This window comes from Fusarium oxysporum, chromosome 5 (assembly GCF_000149955.1).
Source record: "Fusarium oxysporum f. sp. lycopersici 4287 chromosome 5, whole genome shotgun sequence".
In the NCBI taxonomy this organism is placed as follows: Eukaryota; Fungi; Ascomycota; class Sordariomycetes; order Hypocreales; family Nectriaceae; genus Fusarium; species Fusarium oxysporum.
Genome location: NC_030990.1, coordinates 606,770 through 623,278, shown reverse-complemented (window position 1 = coordinate 623,278; position 16,509 = coordinate 606,770). Strand labels below are relative to the sequence as shown.

The window sequence follows — 16,509 nt, the reverse complement described above, 5'->3', positions numbered from 1 at the left end:
ATCAGGAAGTTCTGCCCGTTTGTTGGCTCAATGGTCCACTTTGATCCTTCGGGAGTTCACACGTGAAAAAAACATCATGTTGACGTAACTCCAGCAAGCAACGCCCAAGCTCAGAAACTTCTGACTCGCCAATTCATCGGCTCCCAGGATGACGTAGATCTGACTGGCGGACAAACGCAGCACGAATTGAGAAGCTCATCACATCTTGCGTCGTGACAAACGAGCTATACGTCTCATAACCAGAAAAGGCTTTCATGATCAAGCATAAATCATTGGCTATGCATGCTATAGAAAATAGTATACAATTCATGAGACTCGTTTAAAACAGGGTATCATTTCAACATTTGTCCTCTTCACAACTCCACGACGAAATACTTCCACTCTTAATAATGCTTGCTGTTACGGCGACTTGCTGATGGAGTACCTCTAGGAGTTCCACGAGGTGTCACACGGCTCTCACCGAAGAAACGGTTGGAGTTACTGTACTGACGTCCGTAGCTTGGTCGCGCAGCAACGGGAGGACGCTCAACGTCAGAAGTTCCAGTTGCAGTTGAGCCTGATGCGTCGTTAGTGTACCATTCTGCGCATTAACGTTCAATAGACTTACTCCTCCGTCGAGCATCGTAGGCAACGCTTCCGCGCCGTCCCTGCTCAGCGTTCTCTTGGCGCTCACCAGCGAGACGCTGAGCGAAAGGTGATCGAGCTCGAAGGGCTGGGCCCTTCCAGTAGATGACATAAACAGCGACGACGAGAACAAATGAGATACAGAACAGAATGGTCGAAGCGTATTCGAGATTCTTGCCGGATGAAGCTCCGATGTTGCTGAAGAATGGTGTAGCGGGGACGGTAAGAACACCAGCGAGGAAATCTCGAGCCCAGCCATTACCTCCAGTAGCTGAAGCAGAGTAGGGGCCGTCTAAATATTGTCAGTTGAGGTCCCACGCATGAAAGTAATGTCAACTTACAGGCACAGATCATGTAGTCAATGGTGGCCATGTAGATAGCATAGTTGGCGATACCAACGATGGCAGCAAAGATCAGAGAACCAATCCAGTGAATAGGAGGTCCCTGAATCGTCCAAGCAAAGCCGATCAGGCCAATAGGCAAGCAAGGTGCAGTGTAAAGCAAAAACCACAGACGAGATTCATACTGCGCACGCTCATCATTCGGCTTCTCCCGTCGCTCCTTGATGTTTTTCTTGATAGCAGGAATGAACGCCAACCAGGCAATGACATAACCAACACCGATAGCAAGGAAAGTCAGACCAATCTGCACAGCATCAAAATCCCACTGTTTATAAACCAGAGCAAAAGACTGGATAAACATGAAGATAAGAGCATCAGAGAAACCGGAGAGAAGAGAGAGGACAAGGACGATGGGCTCTGTGAGGAACATCTTGAAGGGACGGGTCCATGTGATGAGGATTTCCTTGGCGGAGAAACGTTCGCGGAAGGGGACGAGTTCATCGGGACCCCAGAAGTTGGCGTTTGTCTCCGTTCTGCGCTTCTTGGCGATGCGGTTCATAAGGATTGTGCTTCGAGTCTCGGGAACAGTAAGGAAGTGCACAATCTGGACGAAACCACCAAGAATGAGCTGGATCCAGATAGACCAGCGCCAATGGAGGTACTGCTCACAGAAACCTCCAACAATAGGTCCAAGAACCGAACCTCCAACCGAAGAAAATACAACATAAGCAACAGCGTATTGTTGGTGATCGGACTCCCACATATCAGCAATCATACCGAGCGTGACAGAACCACCAGCGGAAGAAAGACCACCGAGGGCACGACCAACCATGATGGTAGCGAAGTTGGGAGCCAGCGCGACGGGGAGTTGCCAGATGTTTACGAGGAAGAGCGAGGCCTGCATGATGGGCCATCGACCGAATTCCTCTGACCAAGGGGCCCAGAGCTCACAGCCAAAGGCGTAGAGGACGAGGAAGATCATTGCGCCGCAGCGGGCGGCTTGGGCGCTGACGTTGAATTCTTCGGAGATGCCTGGGATGGCGTTTGAGTAGAGGGAGGTGTTGAAGTTCATGGATACTTGGACCTATGAATCATTAGCCAGCAGTTAAAACACCAAGACTTGAGCAACTTACCCAGAAGATGACGGTGAGAATGTACCACTTCTTCCACTTGGGGAACGAATAGCCCAGCTCATCGTAGCAATCATCCTCAGTGATTTCGTACTTATCATAGGTACCCAGCTTCTCTAGCCCAGCACCATTAGCATTGTGCGTTCTCTCATCGCCGCTATGGTCCGTAGAACCGTCCAAGTTCTGCTGAAGCCGCGAATTAGCGACGTGCAGGTCCTCTGGGTTGATAACCTGCGGAGGATCGTCTGAGAAGTGAGTCGGCATATTGAATTAGCTACCCGAGTTATGGCACTGCCTGTTGTTTAAGCTTGTTGTCAAACTGGGGATAACGGTGCATATTTAAAAGCTGGGGGATCACCAGTTTGACAGTAAAACCTGAGAGAATCCACTCTTGACATCACCGATGGTCCCCAGATGGTGGTGTAGTCTACGTGGGGAAGAGAGCATGTGGAGTTTGGGATGTGTGCCGTTGTAGCCGACACAAAGAAGGAGATCAGCAGTCAAGGGTGAGATTTGCATGTATTACGGGTGTTCAGATGGCCTAGAGGAGACAAGCTTAGTGATGTGGTTATTTCATCACGCAGCTAATTTGCTGATCGCTGAGCTTGGGTGCATCATTGAGACTCGTCTAACAGCAAAAAGCCACTGCTGCAGTACTATTTGAACTCGGCCGAGTCAGGTTCAGCAATGACGTCGTGCTAAACGTGACAAGCAAAAGGATTCAACCAACCAACTAATAGGTTCAAGCGTTTACGCTCTTCCAATCGGTTTTACCGTTAGAGTCCACAACCAGGCAGCACAATTCTTGATAAACTTTGTGTCCCCACAATGACATGACTTCATCGAAGGCGGCTCGAATTTTTTAGTTTAGGCCCTGCTTATTTCCCGCGTTGATTGCGTCACAGTGCACCATCTTCAATTCATCCCTGTAATTTTCATAGTTCGGAGGGTTTAGCTTGCCAGACTTGCTGAGGCCAAGATTGGCCAAGCAAAGATCCCGAAGAAGCCGTCCTGGGCGATCCATCATTTGGTGTCTGGGCAGGGCGGGCTGACCTGAATTCTCGGCTTTTCTTGGCGGGTTCGGGATTAACTGACTGGAATAATGTCATCACTAAGTTGAGCTGGTGAATAAGCAACCCCCAAACTGGAACTGGGTCGCCTTGGCACGCGACAGACCCAATTTGGGGCTCCGCTGGGGACGACTCGTGATTCTCCACCAGCAATTTTTTTTCGCTTCAGAGCCAAGGGCACGGTGCATGACGGACCGCAGAGCCTCCATCACGATATTAATTCCGGGAGTGTATGGCGCGATTTTTGAAACAGCAGTTTCTTATTACCGGTTTGTTTTCTAGAATGAGGAAGAGATGTTGCGATGGTTATGGAGACTGAATTAATTCTTGGCGACGAAACGTTTCATCTGCACGATGGTCGTTGCATTTGCTACATGTTTGCCTGTCGCGTCAATTGAGCCTCATGGGGCACTTATCTTTTGCACTTTCGCCAGTTGGTTTTGAACCAGACCTATCGATTGTGAAGCTGTTTCTGCGTCTCGAGGTAAACGATTTTCTACAGCTTCAGTCGACATTGGCTTCATCCGATCACTATGGTTCTCCAGTTCCTATCGGCCAAACTCTCGGCCTTCTACTCCATGGGGATTTCTCCCAAGCGGAGACTCTGTGGATTCAGTGACACGGGGTAACAACTTTTATTTCGCTGCCTATTTTAGTGGGCCCTTTTACCTAAAATGTCGTGAAAAATCTTCTGATTCAATATCACGAGATTCAGGTTTGGTGTTGAGGCTTTTATTGCTTGGCGATAACTACCGAAGAGTGTCAATCGCAGAACCTCCGCCAAAGCGGATTACCGTTTTCGGAAAACTTGGTAAGTCAATATGGTACCAGGAAGGAATGTGATCGCCTTTCTCATTTCACAGCTGCTTGGATCCAATTGTTTCAATCTTCAACTTTAGGGTGAGCAGCCTAACCTGGGTTTTTAGTAGTACAAAATATTGTTGTTTTAAGTGAACCCTTGATGATCAATAGCGCACTTCAGGCAGGATAGTATCTTCTTTCTTTTCAACTTGCAGAATTAAAGGGTCTACACTAAAAATCTCGAGGTATGTTGAATCACACAGCACTATTTGATTAATCCAACTTGGCTTCAAGCTCTTAATTGGCGAACAAGTAGAAATACGACACGCCAATCCCCCCGTAGCGAAGTCTTTCTTTATTAGCTGCTCATATACATCGTCGAGTTCCTCATTCGATTAACCTCTAGTGCCTCTTTCAGCTCACGGCCCTTGTTCTTGAAGTAGCCAATGTAAAGCTTGCAGCCTGTCACAGCAGCGACAAGAGCATATCTCAATAGTGGTTCCCGCTCAGCTTGAAACGGAGATTGCATATCCTCCGATATTCTCGGGGAACCATTGAAATGCTCAATGATCTTCCGTTTCTGGGAGTCCGCAGGGGCACCGTGGATGACTTGGCGTCAAATATGCTGTTCACTCCGCTTTGCGTTTTATGCGTCTTGATGTATTCAATAGCCTTGGTTGCTCCGGGTTGCTCGCGCGTGAACCATTCGCAAAGCATCTTGAGAGTCCGCGTCCCTTAGTATATATAGTATTATCCTAGCTATCTTTATAAGTCGAGCACATGAGAATAAGGGCCAGGATGATCTTATAGTCGACCTATATGAATGATTTGCTCGGCGGAAGCTACTCAGGGTTCTTGATAAAAACGATCGGAAGCATTGACTTGCCAGCAACTAATTACAGTGAGGACCGTCTGGCTCCAACAAACCTCATCCTGCTAATGCGCACCTTTTGAAGTTTCAAATGGGATATATTGGCTTTATCCTCTAACGAGGCATAGAAAGCCAAGCGCAAAAAGGGTTAGCTAGCGTGACGTCATTCTTCAGCCACTGACATGAGGTCTGGCGTGAGAATTCACCGACAACGCGGAGCATCAGCTGGACGACCGTGAATATTAACTTTGCTGACTAAACAATTCTAATGCAGTTATTAAAATCATGAGGTCGTATGAGATATGAGTTCATCATAAGCTTATTATCCGACTGTTTCCATTCTGTCCAACCTCTCCCACCGCCATCATAACTGAATCACGATGCACGTTGCAATCGCCCCGGCAAGTAATAAAACGAGCACTGCAGCTATTTCTTCGCTGCTATCGCAAAACCGCGAGATCCATGTCAAAGGCCTATACCGTGATCTGAAGAAAGTCCCCAATGAGTTCAGTTCTGCAGACAACTTCGAGGCGATTCAAGGTGATGTCGGAGACGTAAATACCCTAGACTTCTCCGGCTCTGATGCCGTTCTGATGGTTCTTCCTCCTGCCTACGACGGACGCGACATCATTGAACATTCTCAAAGAATCTCAAGTAATGTAAAAACAGCGATTGAGAGAGCTGGTACTGTGAAGAGGCTTGTTTTGTTGTCGAGCGTTGGTGCTGAATTCTCAGAGGGCGTGGTGAGTCTGCATGTCACTCTTACCCAATCTCGCTGACTGGTGTGCAGGGTGAGCTTAAAACAAATCACATCTCGGAAGAAGTTTTAAAAAACACGGATATCCCTGAGATCATCATCATCAGATGCTCTTACTTCATGGAAAACTGGACCATGTCCGTCGAAACACTCAAAGGCTCAGACCCCTACTTCTTCTCAACCATCACGCCACTAGACTTCAAGATCGCCATGGTCGCCATCAAAGACATCGGAGCAGCAATGGCCACACAACTCATTCGCGACTGGACACCTCCCAGAAAACCTTATATCATGGAACTTCACGGACCAGAGCCTTATTCTCCACTGGACGCGCAGAAGGCATTTTCGCAGGCGTTGGGTGAGGATGTTGAGGTCAAGGCAGTTGAGAAAGAGGACCTTTCGGAATTTTATGGCAAGATATTTGCGCCGCAGATTGTGAATGAGTGGGTTGAAATGAGTACATGCTTTTTGCCAGGTGGTATTGCGGAGAAGGACCTTTCGAAGCCGAGTGATGTTGATGTTATTTATGGGAAGACGACTTTGAATGAGGCCTTGAGAGAAGCGACAGCTGAATTGAGGAAGTAGGATAAGCTGCTTCGGTACAAGCCATGAGAAAGAAGTCAAGATTGTATAAGTGAAGACCAGAAAGAGACATTATGTATTTAACTCAATGAAAAGCATGCTATGCTATGTGATTCTATGCAAACAACCCTCCAACAGCCAATCACTATCCTTACTCTTTGACAATAACCGGCTTATTATGCCACTTCAACTCTCCCTCCTTAAGATTCGGCTCCGGCAAAAAGTTCAACGTAACAGCCTTCTGAACCGTCGGCGAGCACATAAGCTTCGCCAAAATAGTATCGCCATTGATATACGGCAAAACATATTGATCCAAAAACTTCCACAAGAAATTATCCCACATAACAGCCCGCGTTGACGTACCCGCTAGTTCAACATCCTTAGTAACGTGGTTGAAGCGTGTCTTTTTGTATTCCTCAAACGTCTTTGTAAGTTCCTTAATATCGGGGTTCGGGTTATCGCGAAGAAGGTCGCGGAGAAGGTTGATCAGCACGACGGTGGATTGCCATCCTGTGTTTAGACCGAAGCCGATATTTGGTGTCATTTTGTGGACGGAATCGCCGACGAGGACGACGCGATCTCTGAACCACTTCTTTGCGACGCCTTCTTCGAATGGTGCGGTGTGAGTCCAATTCTTTGCGTCCCAGACTTCTTTGAATGTAACGCCTGGGGCAAGGTATATGTCGCCATATTTCTTTGCAAGTGCATCGGCTTCTTCGGTGGTAATGTAATGGCGATCCTTTGTCGGTTTATCGAGTTTGAGGTAGATGGTGAAGAAGTATTTCTCGTGCGACGGCATGATGAGCTGCGAGCTGAAACCCTCGGAGTGACATTCGTAATCGACGCCAGGTTCGAGATCTTTGGATACAGTGGTTCCATGACCATAGAAGCCATAGAATGTTGTTGTGAAGTCGCCACTTGTAGCATCGGGGGTGATGTCGTCGACAAAAGTTCGTGTTGTGCTGTTGATGCCGTCCGCGCCGATTATGAGATCGCCGCTGTAGGAATGGCCATCTGCACACTTGACTTCGACACCATCGGGACCTGAGGCAATTGAGGTCACTTGTTTGTCGACGAGGAGTTGATTGGTAATATCGGAGAGATCGCCCATGAGAAGATTGACTAGATCGCCGCGCTGGAAGAGCATCCATTCATGACCATGGCTGTAAATGTCAGCTTTCATCAAACAGCCAAGAAGAGAGGAAGCGAAGTTACTAGTGACCAATGTTCTCAATCATGTTACTCCAACTCATAACGCTTCCATCCCGTCTAAGGTTGCATTTCTTCTTCATCGGCAGATGCAGTGCGTGCGCTTCATCAAGCAAGCCAAGCTGATCCAAAACTCTCGCACTCTGCGGCCAAAGACAAACCGAAGCTCCCCAGTTCAAATCAGCTTCCTTTCTCCTCTCCAAAATCGTAAAGTCAATGCCTGCTCGTTGCAGCGCAAGGGCCGCTAGAAGACCGGTTGGTCCAGCGCCGATAATGAGAACCTTGAAACCAGACATTTTTAAGCATACAAAGAAACGAAACAAAACGAAACAATTGAAAGTGGACTGATGTTTGTTTTGTATGAAGATTTCTAGTAACCCCTCTCGTGGACCCAACGGCCACGGAGAGCTATTCGGCTTCCCCGGCTACGACTTTACTTTTCAATGCTACATTGAGGCCGTTGTAAATCTTCTGATAGGCTATGGATAGGACGAAAACTACGTTGGTAGGGTTTATATCCATGAGGATCCAGAACCGTTGGAGTGATCGGCGCTCGCTTGCAATTTAGATGGACATGGGTTTGTAGCTTTTTTATTCGATGGGGCTGGATCCTGAGGAAAGAGGACGCAATTTTGAGGAGGGTTAACTGCCGAATGTCACGTTATAAATTGTGATATTCAGGAACACTTTGATAAGGATGTTGAAGTGATACGATTTGGTTAGATAGAGCTCTCCCACTTCCCAATCATGGTTTTCTGGAACCGAACTGCTCCTTTTTTAGTATGAACTCCATATCAGACGAGTGAAGTGTCACACCCTACTCCGTAGCATTGAATATATCAGATTATGGACCGCTGAAGGGTAGTCACAACTACACCAGTCCCAGCTGGACAGCTATGATCATTATGCATAGGGATACTTCACAAGATTAAGTATTAACCAATCCTTCAGCCACAATCGACTCTAGTCTGATATACTCGCCTTTTAAAGTCGAGACTGAGTTATCAGAAGCGAGTCGTGGGCTTAGCGCCTTGTCAACATGGACTATTGTCAATATTTCAGGAAAATCGTAAGCCTCGATTATGGCTGAAACTAGAGTCTATCACGTAATAGCTTGAGCTGTAGAACAGTCTTTGTAATAACAAATTCCATAATAGTACCTCACTTCTTCAACTAAATGATAGTATATCAAATCCTAATCTAACAGCGAGCACCCAAGCAACTCAACAGCTTGGCCTATTTGAAGCCCCCCTCAAAGGTAGGTGCCTCTCGTCCATCAGGTGGATCAAATGTAGATTCTTCCATCTCCTTCTTCGGACTCTCCTCATCTCGCGCCTCCTGCTCCTCCTGGTTCTTCTTTTCAGCCTGGGTCTCCTCCTGCACTTGGTCAATTGCATCCTGAGCGTCCTTCAGCTTATCCGCCTCCTCCTTTGGAAGTTCCTCGGCCTGGTCCTTCAAAGCTGTTTGAATATCTTCACTCGTTTTGGTCAGAGTGGTCGAGGCGTCACTCAAAGCTGAGTCTCGCTCAGCCGGGCTCGTATTAGGGTCCGCCGCCTTGGAAACTTCCTTGTCGGCTTTGGCGAGGTTCATGGCCGTATTCTCGGTAGCTTGAGATGGAGCACCGCCTTCCAAGACCTCCCCCATGGACTTTTCCTGCTGACGTATAGTGTCTTGCTTGCTTTGGACGTCTTGGGCCTGGACGACCTCCTTATAGCCCTGTTGCACCTTTGGCACAGTGGCCTCGACCTTTTCCGCCTGTGCTTGAACCTTTGGCACTGATTCTGCCTGATAATCCTGCTCAACTTTCTTAACCTTGTCTTCAGCGTCCTTCTTGCTGGTGGAGCCCTTCTCGACTTCATTCTTCTTCTGGGTCTCGGCCTCCTTGTGGCCCTTGGCCATGTAGTACAGCATACCGATGCTGGTCAACATTCCGATCAAACCTTCGAGGGTGCTAAGAGAGAACCCGTTGGCCGCGTTCTTGTTGTTGGCGTTCTTGGAGTTATCAGAAGGGTCTGGGATGGCTAGCTGATTGAGGTTGCCAGCCACCTTCTGCCCATTGATGGTGCCCGTGAACGCGGCTCCAATGACATAGTTGGACACGGTCTTGCCGTCCTGCTGGCTGGTCTGGGCTACATTCAGCCAGGTGGGGGTCAGCGCAACAGACAGGTTGCCGGTGCCTTGGTTCTGCTCCGACATGGTGCCATCACCTGCCATGACTACCGCCGTGTTCTCGTTGTTTGTGCCAGCCATGGTCAGCACAGCCGAGCTGTTGTCAGCGCTAGCTGTAATGGCCAGCGTTGCTACCAAAGCCGGGACTTTGTCAAGACTGTAGAGGTAGTAGGCTCCCTGCCAGGGGTTCGTGAACTGGGCTTGCCAAGTAAAGACCGCAGTCCAGGTAGTAAGTGTGCACAGCTTGAAGCTGCCAGTACTCTGGAAAAACTTGTTGACCGCATTTTTCTGGTTAGTCGTGTCACCCAGGGCTGTGCGGAATTGCGTGGCCAGCTGCGAGGATGGGTTCGCCTGAGCGTACTTGATGAACTTGAACGAGTCGACCATGCTCTGCTGATTATCACTAGTAACAGTGAAGGCGTTTGAATCAGCAAAAGGGGAGACCGCCAGCACGGCCACAGGAAACTGCTGGTAGTATGTGCCGCTCAGTGCTGTGACGTTGCCCGTGAACATGGCCTGCAGCTGGCTGGCAAAATGAATAGTCTGTACCTGCTGGCTGCTACCGCTTGACACAGTGGCCAGTTTGGTGTATGTCAACGGCCCCTGCATCTTGGGGTCGGTGCTAGGATTGAAGACATCGTATATGTCCACAGAAGAACCAGAGTTGTTGGTGATTGAGGCAACGGGATTGCCTGTGGAACTCATGATTGTTCAAGGTAAAGAGTAAAAGCGCGAATGGCTAAGTGAGAAAGATGTGCTGTAATGTACTGAATGACTGGAAGGATGAGTGGCTATAGTTGTGAATAGTGCAGTCTTGCAGCTATATATACATAAAATTCCTACCACCGTGGGGGGAATAGTTGCAGACGGTGAGATAGTCGGAATAATGTTGCTATTACTGTGCTGGCTAGAATCGTTGAAGTTGTGCCTCACGGGGAGACCTAGCATGTCTCGCTCAAACTATTTCGGATGCTCGTTACCCGATCTCCTCGGTCCTTATCCAATCATGTGTTGTCAGATGACGTTGAATATGCTCAGCCTTAGCAAACTATCACAAGCCTATGTATCTATGCTATAGTCGTTGTAGGGATGGGAAATTCAGCCAGCCACCATTCTGACCACCAATTCAACCAGGCTAGCCTACATTGTCGGCATTGATTCAAATCCGCAAGCGCAAGATACACTAGTGATGAGAAAAGGACTTGCTATGTTCGGTATGAAACTCATAGCTGGAATTGTTCGGATTGCTCACCATGAGGGGTAACATCCAGGAACATGCCGAGAATTAGATTCCTAGTTGTATTCAGCCAGCCACTATTCGGCCTGCCCATTCTCATCATCTGACCGCTATTCTTGATATTGAATCAAATCAGTCATCCCAATATTCACTATTGATGTAGGTCAGCTCTCGCCTTACTACTCTCAGTATCAATGTCGGAGCTGGGATGGTTGAGGTTGCCCCCATTCGGATTCAAGATGCCGAAAAACGGAACTTTCGTCCAATTCAGCTCGTCACTAGTCCAACTACCGTATGGCTGCGAATCAATGAGCCACCATTTCTCGGTATTGATACACAAACATGCAGCCCTAAACTCGCCATTGCCGGTATTGTTACTAGCTGTTGTAGCTAGTGCCACGAAAGGAGCTTGGGCCGCCTATCATCCCTTGATCACATTAATAGTCCATATTCAGCCGTTCGAACCAGCCAGCCACCACTTGTTGCTATTGGTTTAAATCAGTCAGCTCCGGACTGACTAACAGCCATGATGAGCCGCACAACCGGTCAATGAGCGGGGCATTCCCTTCCTACATCAACAGTCTATGGCAAAAGGGTCAGTAACACGCTTCGTAATTGATTCGTATGTGGCTGCTTGGAATAATCTTGTATCACACAGACAGCTGATACTAAACTCAATTCGCAGAAATATGCAGAGTCTAGAACAAATAGCGCCCGCAACGACGAGAGCTGATGCTCCGCCCTATGACGGAGGGAACGGCCCGGGGTATCGGTATATGGGCGGGTTCGGATATACCCGCTCAAGCTAGTAGCCTCAAGTGGCTAACAAGAAGCCTGAGTGGCATGGGATGTAAGTCACTGTAACAATCCTGGATCAAGTTAATTAACAACCACCACCACTGCAACAACTACAACTCCCAAATATTCTATCACTGCCTTTTCCTTTTCCTTTTCCCTCTTCTTTCTTTCAACACTTACTGCTTAAACTCGTCGCCATGGCTCCTCCTATCACTGCTCCCAAAATATCTTTTGCCAATCACTTGGACATCAGCGTCACGGTCTACGACTCATTCAGTGACCAAGACAAGACCAATTATTTTGGTACCTTGACCTCCATTGCAACTGTACCAGCCAAGACTACAGCTTCACTACAGCTCAAGCACCCAACCTCTGTCCTCATCGTCAGCGATGCAAAGTCTAATTCCCCCCTGACGCGCATCATCTACTTGCAAGATGTGAGCACTGGTCCATTTGCCGTAGGAGAAGCCAATGTCAAGGCCATGGCTCAAACCATGTCTTTCATCACCTTCATCACCAACAATAAGAACGACCCGCTCACGCAGGCCTTCAATGCCATCTGGAAAGACACCTCCAAGCCTCAGGTCACGCCCGTGAACAAATTCTTTGCCCAGCATGAGCAATACAAGAGCTGCACGTTTGCTACCTACATGATGGGTATCACATACACAGCAGAGCAACCCGAGTCCAAAGGCAAGCCTATGGACCAAGCCTTGTATTCGCTCAGCACTCTCGCGACGCTGCTGGGCGCAACCTGGCCGGAATTCCTGCCGGACATTGTGGTGACCAAGTTTACTTGCAATACCAACAATGATATCCTCGCTCTTCAAGCTGGGATAGACCTGAAGAAGCTGCCTGCCCAGTCAGACGAGGCGCTGCAGTTCTTTGGGTCGCTGTTCAACGTCCAGCAGCTCCAGGTCTCGGTCATGTTCAATTACGCCGTGGGCTTGAATATATTTGGCACTCGCCTGTCTATCAGCCTTAATGCTATGCATGTACCCTTTGGCAGTGCGGGAATCTTGAGTATCAATAAACCCACTGCCACCATTGACATCAACCCACTCTTCAAGTTTGTCGTCTTCACCGTTACCGGTGACATGCCGTTTGATATATTCGACAACAAGTTTGAGGCTGACTTGTCTATGACCATCGATAACATCGAGGCCGCCTTTCGGCGTGGTCATCAAGGGAGACAAGGGCCCGTTGCCGGCACCACCGGTGATGAAGGGCGTGCACTTTGATTCGTTTGGCGTGGGCATCGGAATCATCTTCGAGCCTCCAAGTGCGGCCATTGGCTTGTCAGGTCAACTGCACATTGGTGACGCTGCAAACAATACCATCGTGCCTCTTGACGATGACTCGTTCGTGGTTGTCTGCCAGTTGATAGAGGAGGTGCCAAACCCTCTTTATATCTCCTTCTACGTGCCCAAGATGCACCTGACGGATGTGTATACAGTCTTCACCAACACCCAATGCCCTGTGGACGTACCGGTGCTATTTTCCGACCTCTCCTTCCAGTGGTCCGAGAACCCCATGGAACCTGTCGTGTTGCCTGACGGGTCCCTTTCCAACATGGGCTACGGCTTCAGCGCAGCAGCCGACATCTTCGGCTTCGACTTCTACGGCGATGTGGAACTCAACCTCACCGACGGGGTGAAAGCCGACATTGAGATGTCTCCCTTGTCACTCGGGAACATATTCTCGATAAAGGGAGATGGCGCCGGCGTTACCTTGAAGGTGGATGCCAACGGTAATCCCATCAAGAACAACCAGATAATCACCAAGGCTGCGCAGAAGCAGGCACTCCAAAATGCAACGACGAAGCAGATGGTGCCTCCGGGTGGCGCAGTGTTGAAGATTCAGACGCTGGCCTCGCCCTTCCTGCACCTGAACGGTGCTATCAATTTATTCGAGGTCGAAAATTGGCACCTGGATGCCGATATCACCTCGAGCGGCATCAAGTTCGACGTAGGTTTTGGCGGCATCCTGACTTCCAACATGAGCTGCACATTACCGGATTTCCACAACCTGGCCGCCTCGTTCCAATACGGCCTCAATGACACTATTTCACTACCCTCAATCGGCGGTATAAGCCTCGGCTCTATGCCCTTGCAGGCACTGGTCGGTGCGCACTTTGCACTAAATACAAGCTCATCAGACATCGTGCTATCAGTTGGAGGCAGCTTCGATTTCGAAGGCCTGACGCGCAACTTTGGCGATTTCACGGCTGACGTTAACATCTCAAGCGTAAGTGATCTACTCAACGCCATCGTCAAAAATATCGAGAGCAATGCCAGTCAGATATTTGGTGACCTGTTAAACGAGGCTGGTGCGTGGGCCAATAAGGTTCAGCAGAATGTCATCACAGGCGTTGAGAATGTCGCAAGCGTCTTGCAAAATGCCTTCAACCAAGACGCCAACCAGGCAGCCGCTACTATGAAGGAGGCAGGCTTCGCCGCCAACACCATCGCGAGCGGTCTGCAAACTGCCTATGGTATGTCGGCCACCGCTGTTGCACAAACCATGCAGCAGGTCGGATTTGTCGCTCAAGAAGTGGCCTCGGCACTTCAGAGTGTGTTTGGCAACGATGCTGCGACGATAGCTTCGGCCCTGCAGACGGCGTACGGCTGGAGTGCCGACCAGATCAATGGCCTGCTGGGCCAGATTGGTTTCAGCGCCGATCAGATTGGCCAGGCCTTCCAATCACTCGGGGGAGACTTCGAAGACTTGGGTAAAAAGATTCTCGACCCTTCCAACTGGAACCCCTTCGGTGGCGGTGGCATTTTTGGCGGCGGGTTTCCCTAGGCGGCTGTTTGAGGAGAAGGAGTGGTTTGCAAAGTTCGTTGATTTAATTTTAACGTGTCAGAATAGTATTGTTGTTATGGTATACTTTGATGCCAATTTAGCATGAATAATCTTAGTAGCAGCAAATTTAATGTACCTTGAAGAGATCCTAGTTCCAACAACTCTCCGTTTCATAACATATACGCAATTGTTTCTCTTGTAGCTCTCCCAGATATTGCACTCTCTGCTGCTGCTGCCTTGTTCATACCTACCGATCTTGAGCATCGTCTCTAAACAGCCACCGTGGAAGGTTGTATATGCTTGCCAGCATCTTTGTCAATGCTCAGTCCATGGGGTGCCTGGATTTCACCATCCTCACTCTCGTCACTGAGACTACCCCGTCGGGCGCGTACCTTTTCCCTGTAGAATGGTTAGTTCATTCCCGTAGACGTTTTTTCATCCAAACTTACCCATGACTACCATAAACAATACGAATGACCTGAGTCATAGCCACGAGAAGAACAACCATGACGGCCGAGTAAACGTAACCCTTCGGGAAGCGAGGTGCCTCGACAGTAGGATACACAAGGAGTGGTATCCAAGCTTGAGTTGACGTAGCTATAGCCGTCATAAGAATAAGCGTCAACGCCCGCTCCTCGTTGTTATGTCGAAGAATGGTATTCGCCCAGCCGTAAAGCACAGATGAAACTGCAACAGCGGAATAGCCGACGCTGTAAGCATACCACTTTGCCGCTTCGGGGACGTTCCAGACTGCTAGAATGACAAGGCCAGTGAAGTTAATCGCAGAAGCTAACGTGATAGCCGCAGGTCTTCCGATCCATAAATCGGCGCTGAAGTTGATGAACAGAACGAAAAAGATGCCCAAAGCTGGACTGATAGATCCTAGTTGATTCACCTTGGTAGTATTGTAACGATCCAAGCTCTTGATCCAAAGAAGGAAAGCAGCTGTGTTGGCACTGGTGTTGAAGAACAGAATGTCCCAGAATACCAGGATGTAGAACTGCCAACTCGTAAAGATGCGGCGGAGCAAAATCCACGAAAAGGGTGTACTTCGAACTTTGGACCCATTGCGCTCCAAGCGCTCTTTTGCGAGGGAGATCTCGGACTTCTTCATGACCAATCTATTGGGCTTATCAGGTGTCCCAGGCCAGAGGAAGTATCCAACAAAAGCCAGCGGAAGCGTGATGATTGCGTTGATAATGAAGTTCCACCGCCACCCAGCAAGACCATTATGACCATCGAGATACTGTGTCGCAGCACCCTGGAGAAGACCTGCAGTCATCGTCCCAAGAGTCAGGCCAATATAGAACAAACCGCCTCTTCTACCAATCTCATCTGATCTGTACCAGCTCCCTAGGACGAAGTGAACACCAGGGAAGTACGATGCTTCAAAGATGGATACCAGGAAACGATAGGCCATGATCTCTGCGTAGCTCGTTGCGCGGTACTGAAGAAGTGTAAAGATGCCCCATCCTGGTATCATGGTCAGCGCATAGTTGAACACGCCATAGTGGGTGACATACCGAGATCAAGACTGGGAACTAGAATATGCATCGGAACACGAGGGAAGAGATAAATGAACGGCAACAGACCAACAACGTTTCCAACGACGAATATCGTCTGGAACTGGACTAACTCGTTGCCGTGAAAACCGAGATCTTCTGCCATGCCAGAAACGTAGGCATTATCTGCCGGGATTAGTGAAAGGCCACTGGGAGTAGAAGGTTGAACGCACTGATATTGGTCTGGTCGACATATTTGACCCAGTAGAGAACAAATGCATAAGGGACCAGTAGAAGGTCAAGCTTCAGGATGAGCTTCTTTTCTTCAGGCGTGTCGGTTGGTGAGTACCAATGGTACCACTTCCTCGCAGATAGTTCAGACATGTTTATTCCAAGGCAGTATTGCCACGCCCATCACGGCTGGGTGTCGGGGGAGGTTCAATTTATACTGGTCCCTTATATGCCATGCATGACAAGGCCTCTACCAAGAAGCTGGGTCGCATCCTGGTCAAGTCGTCAGATATCTAACAAGCACATCAACGTTAAGTCCGTGGGGTATGGCATTTCTCTTTCTTACAAATAACGATAGGTTACATGCTTCCGATGAGATTGT

General features: G+C 48.8%; 7 protein-coding genes across 7 annotated transcripts; 2 read left to right on the top strand and 5 right to left on the bottom strand.

The window, feature by feature from the left end:
* On the bottom strand, positions 1–2,741 carry FOXG_15398 (uncharacterized protein). Its single transcript, XM_018395485.1, has 4 exons — positions 2,099–2,741; positions 966–2,049; positions 608–916; positions 1–556 (listed from the first exon to the last, which is right to left on the bottom strand). The coding sequence occupies exons 1-4, from the start codon at positions 2,357–2,359 to the stop codon at positions 384–386; spliced, it is 1,827 nt and encodes a 608-aa protein (XP_018255366.1). The 5' UTR covers positions 2,360–2,741; the 3' UTR covers positions 1–383.
* A 1,583-nt stretch (positions 2,742–4,324) lies between these two features.
* Positions 4,325–4,495, bottom strand: FOXG_21905 (uncharacterized protein; the record flags this gene model as incomplete). The annotated part of the gene is made up of 1 exon (XM_018402286.1): positions 4,325–4,495. One exon carries the CDS (start codon positions 4,493–4,495, stop codon positions 4,325–4,327), a length of 171 nt encoding a protein of 56 aa, XP_018255365.1.
* A 586-nt stretch (positions 4,496–5,081) lies between these two features.
* Positions 5,082–6,332, top strand: FOXG_15397 (uncharacterized protein). Its single transcript, XM_018395484.1, has 2 exons — positions 5,082–5,580; positions 5,628–6,332. Exons 1-2 carry the CDS (start codon positions 5,218–5,220, stop codon positions 6,177–6,179), a joined length of 915 nt encoding a protein of 304 aa, XP_018255364.1. The 5' UTR covers positions 5,082–5,217; the 3' UTR covers positions 6,180–6,332.
* FOXG_15396 (uncharacterized protein) lies at positions 6,231–7,681 on the bottom strand (the record flags this gene model as incomplete). Its single annotated transcript, XM_018395483.1, has 2 exons — positions 6,231–7,339; positions 7,392–7,681. 2 exons carry the CDS (start codon positions 7,679–7,681, stop codon positions 6,328–6,330), a joined length of 1,302 nt encoding a protein of 433 aa, XP_018255363.1. The 3' UTR covers positions 6,231–6,327.
* A 911-nt stretch (positions 7,682–8,592) lies between these two features.
* On the bottom strand, positions 8,593–10,329 carry FOXG_15395 (uncharacterized protein). The gene has a single exon (XM_018395482.1). The coding sequence runs from the start codon at positions 10,257–10,259 to the stop codon at positions 8,622–8,624; it is 1,638 nt and encodes a 545-aa protein (XP_018255362.1). The 5' UTR covers positions 10,260–10,329; the 3' UTR covers positions 8,593–8,621.
* A 1,457-nt stretch (positions 10,330–11,786) lies between these two features.
* FOXG_21904 (uncharacterized protein) lies at positions 11,787–14,394 on the top strand (the record flags this gene model as incomplete). The annotated part of the gene is made up of 2 exons (XM_018402285.1): positions 11,787–12,691; positions 12,753–14,394. The coding sequence occupies 2 exons, from the start codon at positions 11,787–11,789 to the stop codon at positions 14,392–14,394; spliced, it is 2,547 nt and encodes an 848-aa protein (XP_018255361.1).
* A 269-nt stretch (positions 14,395–14,663) lies between these two features.
* Positions 14,664–16,398, bottom strand: FOXG_15392 (uncharacterized protein; the record flags this gene model as incomplete). The annotated part of the gene is made up of 4 exons (XM_018395481.1): positions 16,130–16,398; positions 15,918–16,082; positions 14,844–15,867; positions 14,664–14,793 (listed from the first exon to the last, which is right to left on the bottom strand). The coding sequence occupies exons 1-4, from the start codon at positions 16,278–16,280 to the stop codon at positions 14,664–14,666; spliced, it is 1,470 nt and encodes a 489-aa protein (XP_018255360.1). The 5' UTR covers positions 16,281–16,398.
* Positions 16,399–16,509: the final 111 nt, after the last annotated feature.